The 16,192-nt window shown below is 34.3% G+C and overlaps 2 protein-coding genes across 3 annotated transcripts in view; one reads left to right on the top strand and one right to left on the bottom strand.

The window, feature by feature from the left end:
• The window catches only part of ZC2HC1A (zinc finger C2HC-type containing 1A), a 49,953-nt gene that overhangs the window by 13,133 nt on the left and 20,628 nt on the right, over positions 1 to 16,192 (top strand). For both annotated transcript variants that reach the window (XM_053896219.1, XM_019453321.2), the window contains exons 4-6: positions 6,618 to 6,759; positions 8,571 to 8,719; positions 15,792 to 15,891. In XM_053896219.1, the coding sequence (XP_053752194.1) occupies positions 6,618 to 6,759; positions 8,571 to 8,719; positions 15,792 to 15,891 (391 nt within the window). The remainder of the gene's footprint in view (positions 1 to 6,617; positions 6,760 to 8,570; positions 8,720 to 15,791; positions 15,892 to 16,192) is intronic.
• The window catches only part of IL7 (interleukin 7), a 95,322-nt gene continuing 86,073 nt past the window's right edge, over positions 6,944 to 16,192 (bottom strand). Inside the window, exon 5 of the mRNA XM_053896220.1 lies at positions 6,944 to 7,147. Coding sequence (XP_053752195.1) covers positions 7,043 to 7,147 — 105 coding nt within the window. The 3' untranslated portion in view covers positions 6,944 to 7,042. The remainder of the gene's footprint in view (positions 7,148 to 16,192) is intronic.

The following is a 16,192-nucleotide window of genomic DNA, read 5'->3' on the forward strand; positions in this document are numbered from 1 at the left end:
TAAGTCAAGAATAGTGAAATTTGAATAATGTACATAAACCATTATTTGAAGTTTTTCTTAGTATGTCTTCCAGATATATGATTATATTGGCTTTAATTAGCTAAGACAGTTAAACTATCTATTGTTTATTGGAAGTTTTGGAGGCAATGTAATATAGTGGGTATAAAAATGAAAGCTGGCTCAAGAGCAGCCTGCCTGGATTTAACCCTTACTCTGTTACTTACCATATTGTGTTGGACAGGTTACTTAATCTATACTTTTCTTTATCTGTAAAGTAATTGTAATGGTAGTATCTATCTTGTGGGGTTCTTATGAGGATTACATTGAGTTTACCCATGATGATGTCTCAATAAATGTTAGCTATCCTATTTCTTATTAAAGGAGAAGGGTTCCAATAGTGAAAAATTAAGCCTCAGATAAAAGCAAGGTAAAAACCATTGCTTTACATTAAGTAGTTTAATTTCTTGGTACTTAAAATTGTGGTTTATAGAACAATAATGTCAGCACTATTTGGGAACATGTTAGAAATGCAGAATCTCAGGTCCCACCCAGACATACTGAATTAGAATCTGCATTTTAACAAAATCCTTGGGGAGACATATTCATGTTAAAGTTTGAAAATCAGTATATTAAGACTTTTTTCCCCTTGATGTTTTCATAATTCTTTCCTTGTCTGTGTATTTTGTGAATTTGACTTTGATATGCCTTGGTGATGGTGGGTTTTTGTTGAATCTAATGGGAGTTCTCTGTGATTCTTGGATTTTGATGTCTGTGTCCTTCCCCAGATTAGGAAAATTTTCTGCTATAATTTGCTCATATAAACCTTCTGCCCCTTTTTCTCTCTTCATCTTCTGGGAGTCCTATGATTTGGATGTTATTCCTTTTTAATAAGTCACTGAGTTCTCTAAGTCTTATATCATGATCTTTTACCTTTGCTTCCCTCTTTTTCCCTGCTTTCTTATTTTCCATAATTTTATCTTTTATATCGCTGATTTGCAGCTCTGCTTCATCCATCCTTGATGTTGTAGCATCCATTAGAGATTGCTTCTCAGTTATAGCATTTTTAATTTAGTCCTGAGTAAACTTTATTCTCTTATCTCTGCAGAAAGGGATTCTATGCTTTTTGCAACTGCAGCTAGCATTCTTACTATTGTGGTTCTGAATTCTAGTTCAGACTAGTTCAGACATCTTGCTTATATCTATGTTGATTAAGCCCCTGGCTGTCATTTCTTCCTGTCCTTTCTTTTGGGGTAAATTACTTTGTTTTGTCATTTTGGAGGATAGAAAAAAAATTAATAAAATAAAAAATAAAAATTAAAAACAAAACAAAAAAAACAAATAAAGGGAGCTAGATCCTAAGTGTGTTTTGGTCTGTTTGTTGAAAAAAGCTTGACAGGATAGAGGAAAAAAGGGAAAGAAAAGAAAAAAAAAAGGTAAGAAAAAATTTTTAAAAACTATATAATAAAGTAGAATAAAATGAAATAGAATAAAATATTTTAAAAAATAAATAAAATAAAAAAATAAAAATAAATTTTTCCCTTTCTGTACCCAAGAAAGAGGAAAGAAAAAAAAAAGAAAAAAAGGCAATTTAAGCAAAAACAGAAACAAAATGAATAAATGAACCAGCAAACAGAATGAAACCTGAATGAAGTTACATCCCATTTCCCCTAGAACTGAAACTATGAAGCCCTTAGTACAGCCTTAGTCTGTACACTAAGCAAGTGGAGGGACTTGTCCTGGTCTTCTAGGGGATGTGCTTGGGGGGGGGGGGTGCAATTGGGAGGGGCTTGATATAACAGCTCCATTCTCCACTAGGTTGTGCTGCTTGGCTTACTGGGGTAGATCAGTGTGATGCCTGTGTGCATGAGAAGTGGAAATGGCTTCACCCAGCTCCCTAGTCTCTGACACAGGAACTTGGCACTCTTCACCAACCAGCAATCAAGCACCCCTTCTTTGTTTCAGGCCTCCATCCACTCCTTGCCTCTGCCCTGTCCGTGTCCAAGTTGTCCACTCGCCAGGCTGCACCTCCCTTTGGAGTTTTATCTCGGATAGGGTTTGTTTCAAAACCCCACACTTTAAAGACCTTTGCTTGGACTTGCACCAACTCTCTGGCAGAGAGTCTTGCTGAACAATGGCTGGGTGCCAGCTTGCCCCCAGAAAACATTCATGTGATCGCACAGCAGCAGAGGTTCAGAGATTATGGCGAATCACAATGCATAGCCAGTGCCAGGTTTCACCACACTCTGACGTCTTTCTCCCAATATCAGGAAATATGGCTACTCTCCAGGGTCCACTGGGACCTTTGCCTGTGAGAAAGCCATATGGCCTCTACCAAATGCACTCCAAGCGGGGGAACCATTTCTCCCCATGTGGCACATGAATCCCTCAGACCCCATTTCCTGCTTCTGGGGATTCGCCCTACTTCCTCCCAAGCTCTGCCAGGCACTGAGTCCCAGAACTTCAGACTCTGTACTCCACTGTTTATGGAATCTTGGTGGTATTGAAACCCTCTCCTTTCTTCACATTAGCGGTTACGGAGAACAAATTTCTTGTTCAGTCTCCTGTGAGTGTTTTCACTCTTTCTCTCCAGCTACTTTTGCAGGAATGCTTTTCTTGCATGATCCCGATGCACTGCACTCTCCCCCCTTACTCTTTCTCTGTTCTCTGCAAAAACAGCTCCCAACCCTCCATGGCTTTTCTCTCCCCCAGTTCACCTCTCTGTACTGCATTCCTGCTGAGTTCTGTGGCTCAAGTACCCAGATTGTTGTGTTAATCCTCAGATCAGTTTCTTAGGTGTTCAAAATGGTTTGGTGCTGACCTAGCTGTGTTTCAGTGACGAGGCAAGCTGAGGGTCTCTATGCTGTCCCACCATCTTAACTCTTCCCCCTTGAAAATCTGTGTATTAGAAGATTTAAACATCATAGTGTAGTTCTCTATCTGTATCAAGGAAATCCTACAAAATCATAAGCAGAGTGGAGTAAAGCAGATACAAACTCCATTTTGGGAGAAACTAATCCACAGACTACAAAATATTTGTAAGGGCTGCCCAAAGCAACTGAATGCCAGGAGAACCTACCCACAGAGGAAGTGTAAGAAGTTGCTGAGGGACCCATGGCCCAGAATGGGAACCTGCCACCTCAAAGGTGAAGGGTCTCCTCACCTTAAAGGTGACTCCTTATGTGAGAGGAGTCTAATCAGGAAGTATATATCCCTTGTTTACTATAGCCAAAGCAGGAACTGGGGTGAGTACAGGACCCTGGATGGCCAGGAAGTGGAATGAGCCTCGCTTAATTTGAACAAAAGCCAGAAAGGAGGAAGTAGGGAGAAGAGGCACAGAGTTGAAGAAGCCCAATGTCAGAAGATCTCCAAAAGCACTAATGAAAATAAAATACCCTTTCTGAAGGTAAGGGGCCCACTCTAAAGAGCTAGGTCCCATTTTTTTTGAAATGGTTAGTTAGTATGGTTACTGAGGGAAGCATGGCTGGCAGCAGTAGCCTTCCTGGACCCATATTGTTTTAGAGAAGAATGAGAGGTGTGTCTTGTAATCATGGAGAGGCCTTATTTACATCTGTATCTACAAAGGAGAAGAGAGCTGTTGGTTTGTGTAGCCTGGAAAGGGACTGTGGACCTCTCCTTCTCTGCAGAACCTCTTGTAAATAGCTGTACCAGGAAAACCTAATTCATTCAATGATGAATAATAATAAACCACACAAGGATGCTATGAGAAAAAGGTAGAGGAGAGCACCAAAACTTACCAGTAGATGAGTTATACTCATGGAGCAGATGAATGTTGTATTCAGACCTTTCACTATTAAATAAGAAACTTTAAAGGGTCAGTTATCTCCAGTATCTAAATTTGCTTGTATTTAGTTAAGGTTTTGCATCTATCATCACGAGAGAAGTGAGTTTGTCGTTTTTCTTTCTATCAAATTTTTGTTGCTTTTGTAAACCTAATTGGAAAATTGTTCTCTTAGTTTTTTTTTATTTTTTGAAAGAGTTTTAAAAGATTGATGCTATTTCTTTTTCTTTTTTATTTATTTGTTTAATTATTTTTAATATTATTTATTTATTTTGAGAGACACAGAGAGAGACAGCATGAGCGGGGAGGGATAAAGAGAGAGGGAGAGAGAGAACCTGACAGCACAGAGCTCGGCTCAATGTTATGAACTGTGAGATCATGACCTGAGCTGAAATCAAGAGCCGGCCACTCAACCAGCTGAGCCACCCAGGCACCTAATGCTATTTCTTTCTTAAATGTCTGTAAGAATTCAACAGAGTAAAGGCATCTGGGCCAGAAGTTGTCTTGAGGTTTTTAAATAATAGATTCATTAAAAAAACTTAATGTAAGACTGTTGTGATTTCCTGTTTCTTCTGGTATCCCTTTTGTGGTGTTTGTCAAGGATAGTGTTCATATAACGTGGTCGAATTTATTAGCATAAGGTACATTATAGTACATATCTTCATTTTTCCTCATGTTTATAAGAACTCTATTGTGTACTATTTTCCATTCCTTGGTATTTTGTGTTTTCTTTTTCTCCTTACTAGTCCTGCTTATTACTCTTTTTAAAGAACCATCTTTTGACTTTGCTGATTCAATGTATATTCTTGACTTAAAAAATAAAGACATAATAGAGATAGTTGGGTGTTTCAATAATATGACACAACTAAACCTATTGTAGCACAGGTGCCAGCATTATGCATATGGAAAGATACTTAGAGGTGGCCTTTAAAGATAGGAACAAGATTAAACTCTAATCAATATAGTAATTGCTATAACAGACACAGTTAGATGTTAGATGCATAGAGATTAGAAAAGAGAAAGTAAAAGTAGCATTATTAGATGATATGCCTGGAGAACTCCAGAGAATCAACTGTTAAATGATTATAAACAGTAAGAGAAACCAGTGAAGTAATGAGATATAATGCTCATTATACAGAATTCTGAGATATACAGAAATTACTGAGTCTCATATGTCAAGAAACCCCTTGAAACATAAAAAAGAAGAAAAGACTCTCTATAGAAAAATAACACAAAATAAAAAATATCTAGGAATTATATAGGTATAAGGTATAAGGTATACATTATGCCTTATAAGGTATGAGATTTCCACAAAGAATACTTTAAAAAAACTGAAAAACACAAACACTTCTTTAAATGGAAATATCTCATGTTTTTGGATAGGCAGGTTCAAAAAAATAAAGGTATTAAGTATTAAGTTCCTTAAGTTGTTTATGAATGCAATGTTTAATTTTTTCAGTTAAAATATAGTTTAAAAAAGTTAGACAAGCTGATTCTAAAGTTCATATGGGAAAATGTACATAACAAGAATAACCAGAAAAGATTGAAAAAGAAGCAGCCTAAAGTAGGGTTATCCTCTCAGATATTAAACTAGTATTATATTATAAAGTCTTAACATTTAAAACACTGATACTAACACAAGGATAATCAGAACAGTGGAACAGAAGAGAAAGTTCAGAAATACCCAAATACAAAAGAGAATAATGATAAAAGTGTTACCAGTTCAATGGTGAGAAAAGTCAGTAAAGGATACTGAGACAGCTGCATAGCCATGTTAAAAACAAGAAATAAAGTTGAATCCATACATCACACCATAACTCATTATAAATTCCAAATGAATGAAAGATTTAAAAATTTTAAGTAAAACCATGAAAATTCGGGGGGGCGGGGCAGGGAAACATGGGAAAATTCCATTTACCTTAGTGTGAGGTTGGGTCTTGCTAACAATGACTACAAATCTGGAACTCATAAAAGAAACAAACTATATTTTAAAAATAATTACTAATATCAGAACAGCCTTAGACAAGCTCATAAGATAGCCATATTGTAGGGGAGGGCTGAAGCTAGTCTCCTATAAAGAGTTAACTAGAAATTGTTAAAAATAAGACCAGTGACCCAACAGGTAATTTGACTAGGCACATAAATGGTTCACAAAAAAGGCAGTGCAAATGATTCTTAATGATACGAAAAGATGCTCAACTCACTTTTTATAAGAGAAAAGCCAGCTAAAACCAAAGAGAGAAGTATTTTTCACCTCTCCAGTGAGTTAAAAAAAATAGAAGTTTAATAACATACTCTGTTGGAGAAAGCATAGGAAAATAGGGAACTTACCCTGTTAGTGGAGCTTAAATGGATATAACACCTACAGAAGTCAATTTAGCAGTGTTTTTAACAATTACAATTGCATTTTAAAAATCGCATATAATAGAATTACATGAAGTTTATTTTTAAAATTATAAATTTGGGGAGAAAGTCACTTAAGGACTTCTAATAAGGGAACATTTAAAATAACATAGCATTTCCTCAAGTTTTATTTCAGTTATTTTTCATTTTTTATTATTTTTTTTAATGTTTATTTATTTTAAGAGAGAGAGTGTGTGTGTGAATGTGAGTTGGGGAGGGACAGGGAGAGAGGGAGAGAGAATGCCAAAGTGGGCCCATGCTCAGCACATAGCCCAATGCAGGGCTACATCTCACTACCCTGAGATCATGACCGGAGTCAAAATCAAAATTAATGCTTAACCAACTAACCCATCCAGGCGCCCCTCAACTAATTAAAAAAATGTTTTGAAATGGGTTTTTCTTTATTTGTGTATAGCCTGAACCACCAAAGAAACCATCTAATTGGAGAAGAAAACATGAAGAATTCATTGCCACCATAAGAGCAGCTAAAGGCCTTGATCAGGCACTTAAAGAGGGTGGAAAACTTCCTCCTCCTCCTCCACCTTCTTATGATCCTGGTATGTGGAATACTGTTGACAGAAATGTTCATATGGAGAGAAAATACTGATCGAATTTTTATAAATTTAAATTGTTATTAAAGTTAATTTATAATTATGGAACTTGAAGCATAATCTTTAAAAGTTTAACTATAAAATAATGCTGATTTTTTCAGACATTTAGGCTTATAAAGACACATCGGTGTTGAACATAGAAATTCATTATCTTTTTATTTCAATACTGTTATTTAAACATAAAGCATTATAATATCATTTGAAACATTATTATAGTCACTTTCAAATGTTAATATACCAGGAAATATTTGAAGATGCTCACTATCAATTGAAATGTAGTCATTTGGTAAGATTCAGATTGTTTTGTTGCCTGATGCCTTTGGTATCTTCTTATCTGGGAAGGAAAAAAAAACATACTGTTGTTTCTAAGAGGTACATGTTCATGTAGGGAAACCACCATAAAAATTCATTTACCTAAATTATGCCTTAATTTCATGTATTATTATACTTTCTTCATTAGGTAGATAAAAGTTGCTTATCTGTTGTTACCAAAAGCAAGGTAAGATGCTGGCAACCTCATATAAGATACTGAGATATTGAAACATTTAAAATAACACAATTGACACTTGGACATTGACTATTAGAGTAGTCTGAAGAGGTAGTTATTTTAATATAACAAGTTACCTGCATTAAATTGTGTTTGTATTGTGACTGAGATTTATTTCTCAGTAAAGAAAAGTCTTATAAAATAAGTCGGGGAGATGAAAAGTGCAGCATAGGGAAATATAGTCAATAATATTGTAATTACATTGTATGCTGACAGATCGTAATTACACTTACTGTGGTGTGAATTGAGTAATGTACAGAATTGTGGAATCACTGTGTTGTACACCTGAAACTAATGTAACATTGTGTCAGCTATACTTCAATAATATATATATATTTTTTAAAAGGAGTCCTGTAGAAAACCTAGATATGATCGTTTTTAACGTTTTATTGTAGTGAAGAGGTTAACAAACTATTTCTATAAAGGGCCAGATCGTATCGTAATGAGGTATATTTTTATCTGTTGGAACTTCGAAGAGAAAATAAAACTGTATAAAGTCAAACTATTTCTTGACAGTTTTATCCTATTATTATCATTATTTATTATTATTATAATTATTATTTTTAGTGAGAGAGAGTGCTAACAGGGAAGAAGGGCAGAGGTGGGGAGAGAGAGAGAATCTCAAGCAGGCTCCATGCTTAGCATGGAGCCCAATGTGGAGCTCAATCCCACGACCTTGGGATGACCTGAGCCAAAATCAAGAGTTGGACACTCAACCAACTGAGCTACCCAGGCGCCCAACAGTTTTACTCTAATTAAAATGAAAAATTTTAACAGATGACCTCAAATTTTAAAATTTATTTTTAATGTAATATGTTATTACTGCTTAATAACTTAGTCTCCAGTATAAAAATATGTATATATTGTGGAAACATATGATATATTATAAAGACAAAGAAGAAATCCTATTTTTCCTCTACTTATTCATTCTTTTGTACTAAGGATTTATGTTTTGGGTTTTGTTCCCCTCAAATAAGATTCTAAGCTGAGAGAAAATCAGAATTTACCATATGCTAGCAGACTTTTTTCTTAAATGTCTTTACCAAGTTTAGTGGTCAGGTTGGGTGGTTATAAGGAAATAACAAGTTTTGTGTATCAAATATTATTGCTTTTGTTACACATATTGAATTACGGTTCACAAAAAACTTATAATTTCTTATGTTTCACTTTAAGAATTATGTTATTATTTTGTTTCTTTTTTCTGTTTTAGATTATATTCAGTGTCCATATTGCCAAAGGAGGTTTAATGAAAATGCAGCTGATAGACATATTAATTTCTGTAAAGAACAGGCAGCACGTATTAGTAACAAAGGCAAATTTTCTACTGATACCAAAGGAAAGGCGACTTCTCGGACACAGGTGAAATGTTCAATTATTTCTACAAATAAGAAAATGACTCAGTTTTACAGTTTTTTGCATATGCTTTACAGAACATTTGACTATAATTTTCTCACCTGCTAAAATTTTTTATTACTGTTCAGGGACTTAGTAAGAAATTTGAGTGTTTAATTGATAACAAGTAATTAAAATTATTAATTTTAAGTGGACTTGAGCTTATAGAGATTTGAAAATACACAGGTTGATAAAGGTATTAGGAAAAAGTAAGAAAACTAGTTAAAAGGTAGGTGAAGGAGATTCAGAGGAACCTAGTGGGGTTAGAAGAGTGAGAAAATGGCAGTAAAAATACACATTTGAAAATTATGTAAGTACTGAATGTTTCCATGTTATATGTGACCATACACATGAGAGAGTGAAATCCTGGGGTCAAGACCAACTGCTATTTTTGAACTTTCAGGCAAGTACATAAGAGCCTTTTTTTCTTCGTCTGTGAAGTAATCTACCTGATTTTTGTGAGAAGCAAATGAAATGGTGTATGTGAAAGCACCTCTAGAGCCATAAACCATGAAAGGATTTTGTTATATGAAATTTGTACAGCGCTGTTGTTTTTCATTAAGCATATTATGGCACAAAAACTTTGATAATGGCATACTTTTAAGCAAACTTCATTTTTCACAAAGCTTTGATATACAGTTTATTTTTTACTATATCTTTATGCCTAAAAACATGAGCATTTGGTTTGGAACTGAAAAGTCTATTAGTTAATTTTGAATCATTTCACTTACTTTTCTCAGTATCACTGGCAAGAAAGTAGAAAGCACATCAGCTATTAATAATCACAAAAATATCAGTAATCCTTTTTATACCCTATCCAAATGCTGCTTCTATTTAAATATATAAACTACTCCTACATTTATTTAAATCTTCCTCTAAGATTTCTCTCGGGGCACCTGGGTGGCTCAGTTGTTTGGGCATTCGACTCTTGATCATGGCTTGAGTCTTGGTCTTAGGGTCATGAGTTCAAGCTTCATGTTGGGCTCTGCTCTGGGCATAGAGCCTACTTGAGGGAAAATAAATACAAGATTCTCTCAAAATGTACTATAATTTCTAAAGATTATTTGTTTTCTTTTCAGACTATCACATTTGTCTTCCTAGTTTATGTGTGAACATAGGTAGCTCTCCTCTAATATGTATGTAAAATATCAGTCTATTTTCTTGCCCTTCTTTTCCCTTTCAAATTTCTCCTTCCATCTGCTACCCTCACAGTTCTTCCTATGCGGTTCCAATTCACAGCCTAGAAAACAGATCTTTTATTTTCACATTTATCTTCTCCCTGCTAGTACTGTAAATCTAATAGGCAGTAAATAATCATGAAATTCATTTTGTTTGTTACTTAGGAATAAAATATGGGATTAAAGGATGCCATTACAATGGGGAACCTTCTTGAGAAAAATCCATATTGAAGTTCTATTAATATTATTGAGAATAGAACATTTCATTATTATTATCATCATTGTGGGGAAAGAACAGTGAAGAAAACTCATTTTGAAGAATTTCCAAAACAGATGTCAAACAACATTTATCTTTGACTTAAGACAGTTAAGACCATTAATATGATTTTTTTCTTTTGTCATAATAATCAGTAAAGGAAATAGAATAGAATGTGTGTGTTCCAACAACTTGGAGGCAATGATTATAAGTGTAAAATCCAGGTAGCTGATAGTTCTCACTTAAAGTGTATCAGTTCTGATTCTATGCCCAGTCCTATATAGTCATTTCAGTGTAAGTCCATATTTTTTCATCTTTATTTATTCAAGAAATTTTTATTGAGTACCCTCTCTGAATTAGACACTTTACCAAGTACCTGGTCTACATTAGTAAACTAAATAGAATACTTTTCCTAAAGATGCTTAAAATGAATCCCTATCATATTTAGTAACTATAATCTGGCCCAATTACAGCCCACTTTTTGACCCAGCTCTGATCAAAATAATGATAAAAATACAATGAAGATCTATTTCTAATAGGTAAAAACAATCTTTCTCGTTTAATTTTCCATCATTCTTCTTCATTAGGAATTTTAGCAAATTCTAGCAAATTCATGACATTTTACTTGTTTATTTATGTATTTATAATGTTTATTTTTGAGAGAGAGGCAGAGCATGAGCAGGGGAGGGGAGGGAGCAGAGAGAGAGAGAGAGAGGGAGACTCAGAATCCGAAGCAGACTCCAGGCTCTGAGCTGTCAGCACAGAACCTGATGCGGGGCTCTAACTCACAAACCATGAGATGCTTAACTGACTGAGCCACCTAGGTGCCTGATCAGGCACTGTGCCTGATCTTTCCCACCCTCCATAATCCAAACCTTCCATCCATCTCAACCGACTTAGTTCCCTACATGCTGTAAAATCTACCCTGATTTGGGTAGATTGGTTTCCCTCACATTTGCATCTATAAAATGGGGATAATATGTACCTACCTCATAACAGTTATCAAGAGCATTCAATGCAATAATGCCTATAGGTGTAATTTCTTCTTTTACTCATAGTTTATCCAAATGGGAGTCATTTACTTCCAGATTTTGGTGTTCCTCTAGATGTTTATTGCTAGTTTGTTGTTGTTGTTGTTGTTGTTGTTTACTTAATTCTTTTATGGTCTGAGAACATACTTGGTAAGATTTTCGTCTTATTGAGATTTATTTTATTGCCTAGCATATGGTCTTTTTGGTGAATGTTTCTACATGTTTCTACAGTCTTCAACTGTGATTGTGACTTTTTCAGTATTACTAATTTGCCAGTTTTTGGTTCAAGTATTTCGAATCTGGCAGCTTCAAACTGTCGGTTGAAGTATTTAGGCATTTACACTCAATATAATTATTGATGTTTGTGGTTAAGTAGTCCATGTTGCTGTCTGTTTTCTATTTTTGTCTTTTTAAAAATATTTTTTAAAGTTTATTTATTTATTTGGCAAGAGAGAGACAGAGAGTGCCAGCAGGGGAGGGACAGAAAGAGAGCAGGGGGAGAGAGAATCCCAAGCAGGCTCCATGCCCTCAGTTCAAAGCCTGGTGCAAGGCTCAGACCCACAAAGTGTGAGATCATTACCTGAGCCAAAACCGAGTCAGATGTTTTAACCCACGGAGCCACCCAGGTGCCCCCCCCCCCCCCCCTTTATTAAATTTTTCTGGTACTTCTTCCTTGCCTCTTTTGTCTTAGTGAAAGACATTTTATTTTCCCTATTGGTTTTTAAGCTATAAATCATCATATTTTTTTAAAATGGTTACTCTGGGAATAACAAAATGCATCTTTAACTTATCCATATCTGTGGATATTTCCATATATCTCTTACCAGTCTTAATTTATTGTTATATGTATGTAACTCTATAGCCTTATAAACCCATCAATATTCCTGATATGTGCTGTATTACAGTGTTCTACTTACACCTTTAAAAGTCATCTGTCTTTTAAAGAAATTAGGAGAATAAAGTAAATATATAGTCATTTATATACGTATACACACATGAATATTTATGCATACATGCATATACTTTTTTTTCTTCTGCCGCCTCATATACATTTTGTATTTAACTTACATACTACTTACTCATATATTATCATTTTCAGATTTCTTCTTGTAATCTTAGTCACCATATAATGTCATTTTCTTTCAACCTGAAGAAGCTTCTTGAGCCTTCCAAGAGTGCAGATATACTAGAAGGCAATTTTCTGGTTTTGGATATCTGAAAAAATGCCTGATTTTGCCTTCATTTCTTTGTTGAGATTCTCTGTGCGTTCATTCACTAACCATATTTTCCTTTAATTCTTGTGTATGTATTCCTTTACTTTTTGAACGTATTTGTAAGTAAATGTTTTGAAGGTCTTTTAAACTTCTAAATCTAATACACCTGTGCCCATTTAGGTCCATTTTTGTTGACTGTTTTTGCCAAATAAATATGGGTCATGCTTTTCTCCTTCCTTTTCCCTTTTCTTTCATTGCCGCCCCCTTTCCCTTCCCTGTTCCTTTCCCTTTCCTGCAGTTAAACCTAGAATACACAGTTACCAGTTTTCTAGAATTACTTTTGGATGGTTTCCAGTTTCTTAGCATCTTATTTTTTTAAGATACTTTTTAAAAAACTATTATCTATAGGAGAGTTAAACATATGTTTTACGCCCCCACCATTGAGTTTGTAATCTGTTATTATATTTTTAATTTGATTGTTTGATTTGTATTTGATTATTTTTCTAATTTCCTATGTTATTTTGATTATTTCCAATTCCCTCTCTGTATTTCAGAGTTGTCTTTTATTTAAGTGTAGTAAACATAATTGTTTTCTATTATGTATATAATTGTGATATCATTTGATTTTTATGGATATGTTCTTGCTTTTTTTCATTTATGATTTCTTATATCATTATGTACATAATTATTATTGATCATTTGGTGCTTATTGCCCTTAAATTATTCATGAGAATTATTCATGTGAAGAGACTTTTTATTTGTTTCTTCCAGGTATCTAAGAGTACTGCCACTGTGAAGGCACTTTTAAATTATTGGCTTTAGTTTGCCTGACCACCTAGTAATGCAGATTTATACAGCAAATCCATGTGATGGCCAGACTTGTTATAATCTCAAATGGTGTTGGCCTACCACTTTATTTTTTTCTTTCTGTCATTCTGTGCTTATAAAGTGTTTTTTTTATACTTTCCTGAGCATTTTTACTTTTTAGTTGAAAGGTCAATCCAAATAGTGCCTTCTACTATGTTATTAAAAATGAATGCCCTCTATGTTCTTTAAGCTCTTTCCAATTTCAAGAAAAAGTCTTTGTAAACATAAATATTTCACTAAGGAAATTTATTAGATTTGTGATCATATAAAAACACATGAAATAATAAACTAACAAATGCATATTTAATGAATGAGAAAAATATGTATTAAATATAACTATAAAAATAATGTGATTTTGGGGTTTTTTTGTTTTGTTTTTCTGATGACTGAAATGGATTTGTATAAAATGGTTGATAGCCAGAGTCATCCCGAAAACCTTTATTATACCAGTAGAATTTCAGCTAGCCGTAGAATAAAGGGAATACAGCTCAGTAAGGAAGGAGTCAGATTATCTAGGTCAGGGGAACAGCAAGTTACTGAGAGGTAGGCGAATATGGTTTAAACGTGCATTCAGAGTGGTATGAGGATTCAGTAAAGAAACAAACCTGACTAGTTCTGGTCAAAAGTAAAAGGAAATATTATAGGAGATAGATGAGATTAGTCTATGTTCTGGATATCTCAGGAAACCTTGACAAAAAAATTGGGTAAAATAGGAGGCCTAATATAGAGAGGGGAAAAACAGAGCACCTTTTGAAATAAATTTATTTTCTAGTTGTACACCATTAAGTTGATTTCTAATATGTGCATAAAAATATTTACTCCGCAGTATGTAATGGTACCAGAGCTCTTCCCACCCGTGCCCAGCCTAAAGATTTGACTTCTCTGTATGTAATATGCTGTACCAGTTCCCTTTGTCTATGCTAATTGTTTTGTTATTTTTTTTGGTAGCTCACAGAATATGAGTGGCTCACCAGTCCTGTTTCTTAATCCAGTTTTACTGAGCCTATTTTTAGTAGACATGCCTCATATGTTAACAGGTCTTTGTTAGGGCTTGTTTTCCATATTGTTGTTAGCTTTAAAATCTTTCCTAATGCCTTCATTGGTATTTTAGTGGGAGAGACCAATACTAATCAGATGCCCTTTTAAATACTGGAAACACCTCTTGGGTTTTGAGAGAAACCGTATCTTTATATGGCTTATCTCCAAAGGATCCTAGTCATTTGTTCATTTGAAAGTTATTGAAGGTTTTCTAGGTGTCAAGTGCTTAAAAAAGTTTAATCTCTTGCATAGTAGTGCCAGATGTGCATGGAATGTGTGTGTGTGGGGAGGGGGGAGAGAGACCCTTTTATCAAGATTTATTCTCATTAAAAGGTCACATACTAAATTTTGATGGGTGTAATGTTTGACTTTAAAATTTATGTTTAGCTAGCAATTTTTAGTAGTAGTGCTTCTTAACTTTTATACTGATTATTGGTTATAAAATATGATTTGATTTTTGAAAATTAGGTTTAAAACCAGTTTTCACATGAAGTCCTAAGCAGTCTAAATATGTGTTGGGCTAAATCTCAAGTATAGTAAGCACTTTATAGTTGAAGGGCTAGAACTGAATGGCATGAGTCTTAATTCCTGTTCTGTGATTATGTTGGAGTGTTACTGTGGGAAAGTTCATTTCATTATATTGGAGCAGGTGATCAATAAGATACTTTATTTTTATTTTAATTTTATTTTATTTTTAAATTTTTTTTAATGTTTTATTCATTTTCTGAGAGAGAGAGAGAGAGAGAGAGCGAGCAGGGAAGGGGCAGAGAGAGAGAGGGACACACAGAACCCAAAGCAGGCTCCACGGCCTAAAATTAATGATATCTCTCTAGAGAGTGGAGAAAAAATAAATACTCTATCTTTTCTCAACCTGTATTCTATTCATCTAACATCTGGTGAGGATAGTGAAGCCAAAATTAGCTCTTTCTCTTTGCATTCAGGAAATCCATAAGGCAGCTATTGTTAAAACTTATCCAAACTTATTTGTAATCTTATGAATTATTATCAGTAGAAAATATGGCTGGATTATGTATGTGAAATATAAAACCATGCTCAGGAATATGTAAAAATTTTGACTTTTAAATCTGCACTACTAAGTGAGCATCATTGGGTGTTTCTTTTTCTATTAATATTTGTTTGGCATTTAAAATCTTAACATTGAAGAAATTTTTTCCGTTTGACCTTTTTTTCCCCTGTGAACTGAGTAAAGCTGTTCTTAGTTTATTTTAGCAGTGCAATATCTGAGCCAAACTTTTAGTATGCTAGTTTTGAGAGCAAATGTATTTTGGGAAACCTCTCTCTGAGATGATGTATTTTAATCTGTACTCTCTCGATTTGAGTAATTCAGTACCTAATAAAAAATTGCTCATTTCAGGGTATGGGAGCTTTTGAAATGCTAGTTTACAATCCATAATCAAAAAGTGATGTTGATAAAATATTTTTTCATTATTTTAGTATAAGCCGCCTGCACTTAAAAAGTCAAATTCTCCTGGAACTGCACCATCAGGATCTTCACGATTACCACAACCAAGTGGCACTAGCAAAACTGTTGTAGGTAATGAGCTCCATAAAATAATTTGACTTTTTTTTTTGGGGGGGGGTAGAGATGGAAATTAAGAGAGTGTTCTGTTTTGGGTTATTAAAATAGATTTATAATTTGGAAGAGGTGGAGGATAAGTAATTCTTTGTGGGTAAAAATAAAGTAATTTTCAATAACTTCTACTTAGGATATTTTATAGTACTTTTTTTCCCCACCTTAAATGTCTGTCCTTGATATTTTTACTGATAACATAACCTGTCAGAGTCAACCTGTCTGATCAACCAAGTTCTTTTCTTGATTTTTTAACCACAGTATT

The sequence above is a fragment of the Panthera pardus genome, unplaced genomic scaffold (genome assembly GCF_024362965.1).
Source record: "Panthera pardus isolate Hobbes unplaced genomic scaffold, ASM2436296v1 HiC_scaffold_7, whole genome shotgun sequence".
NCBI lineage: Eukaryota > Metazoa > Chordata > Mammalia > Carnivora > Felidae > Panthera > Panthera pardus.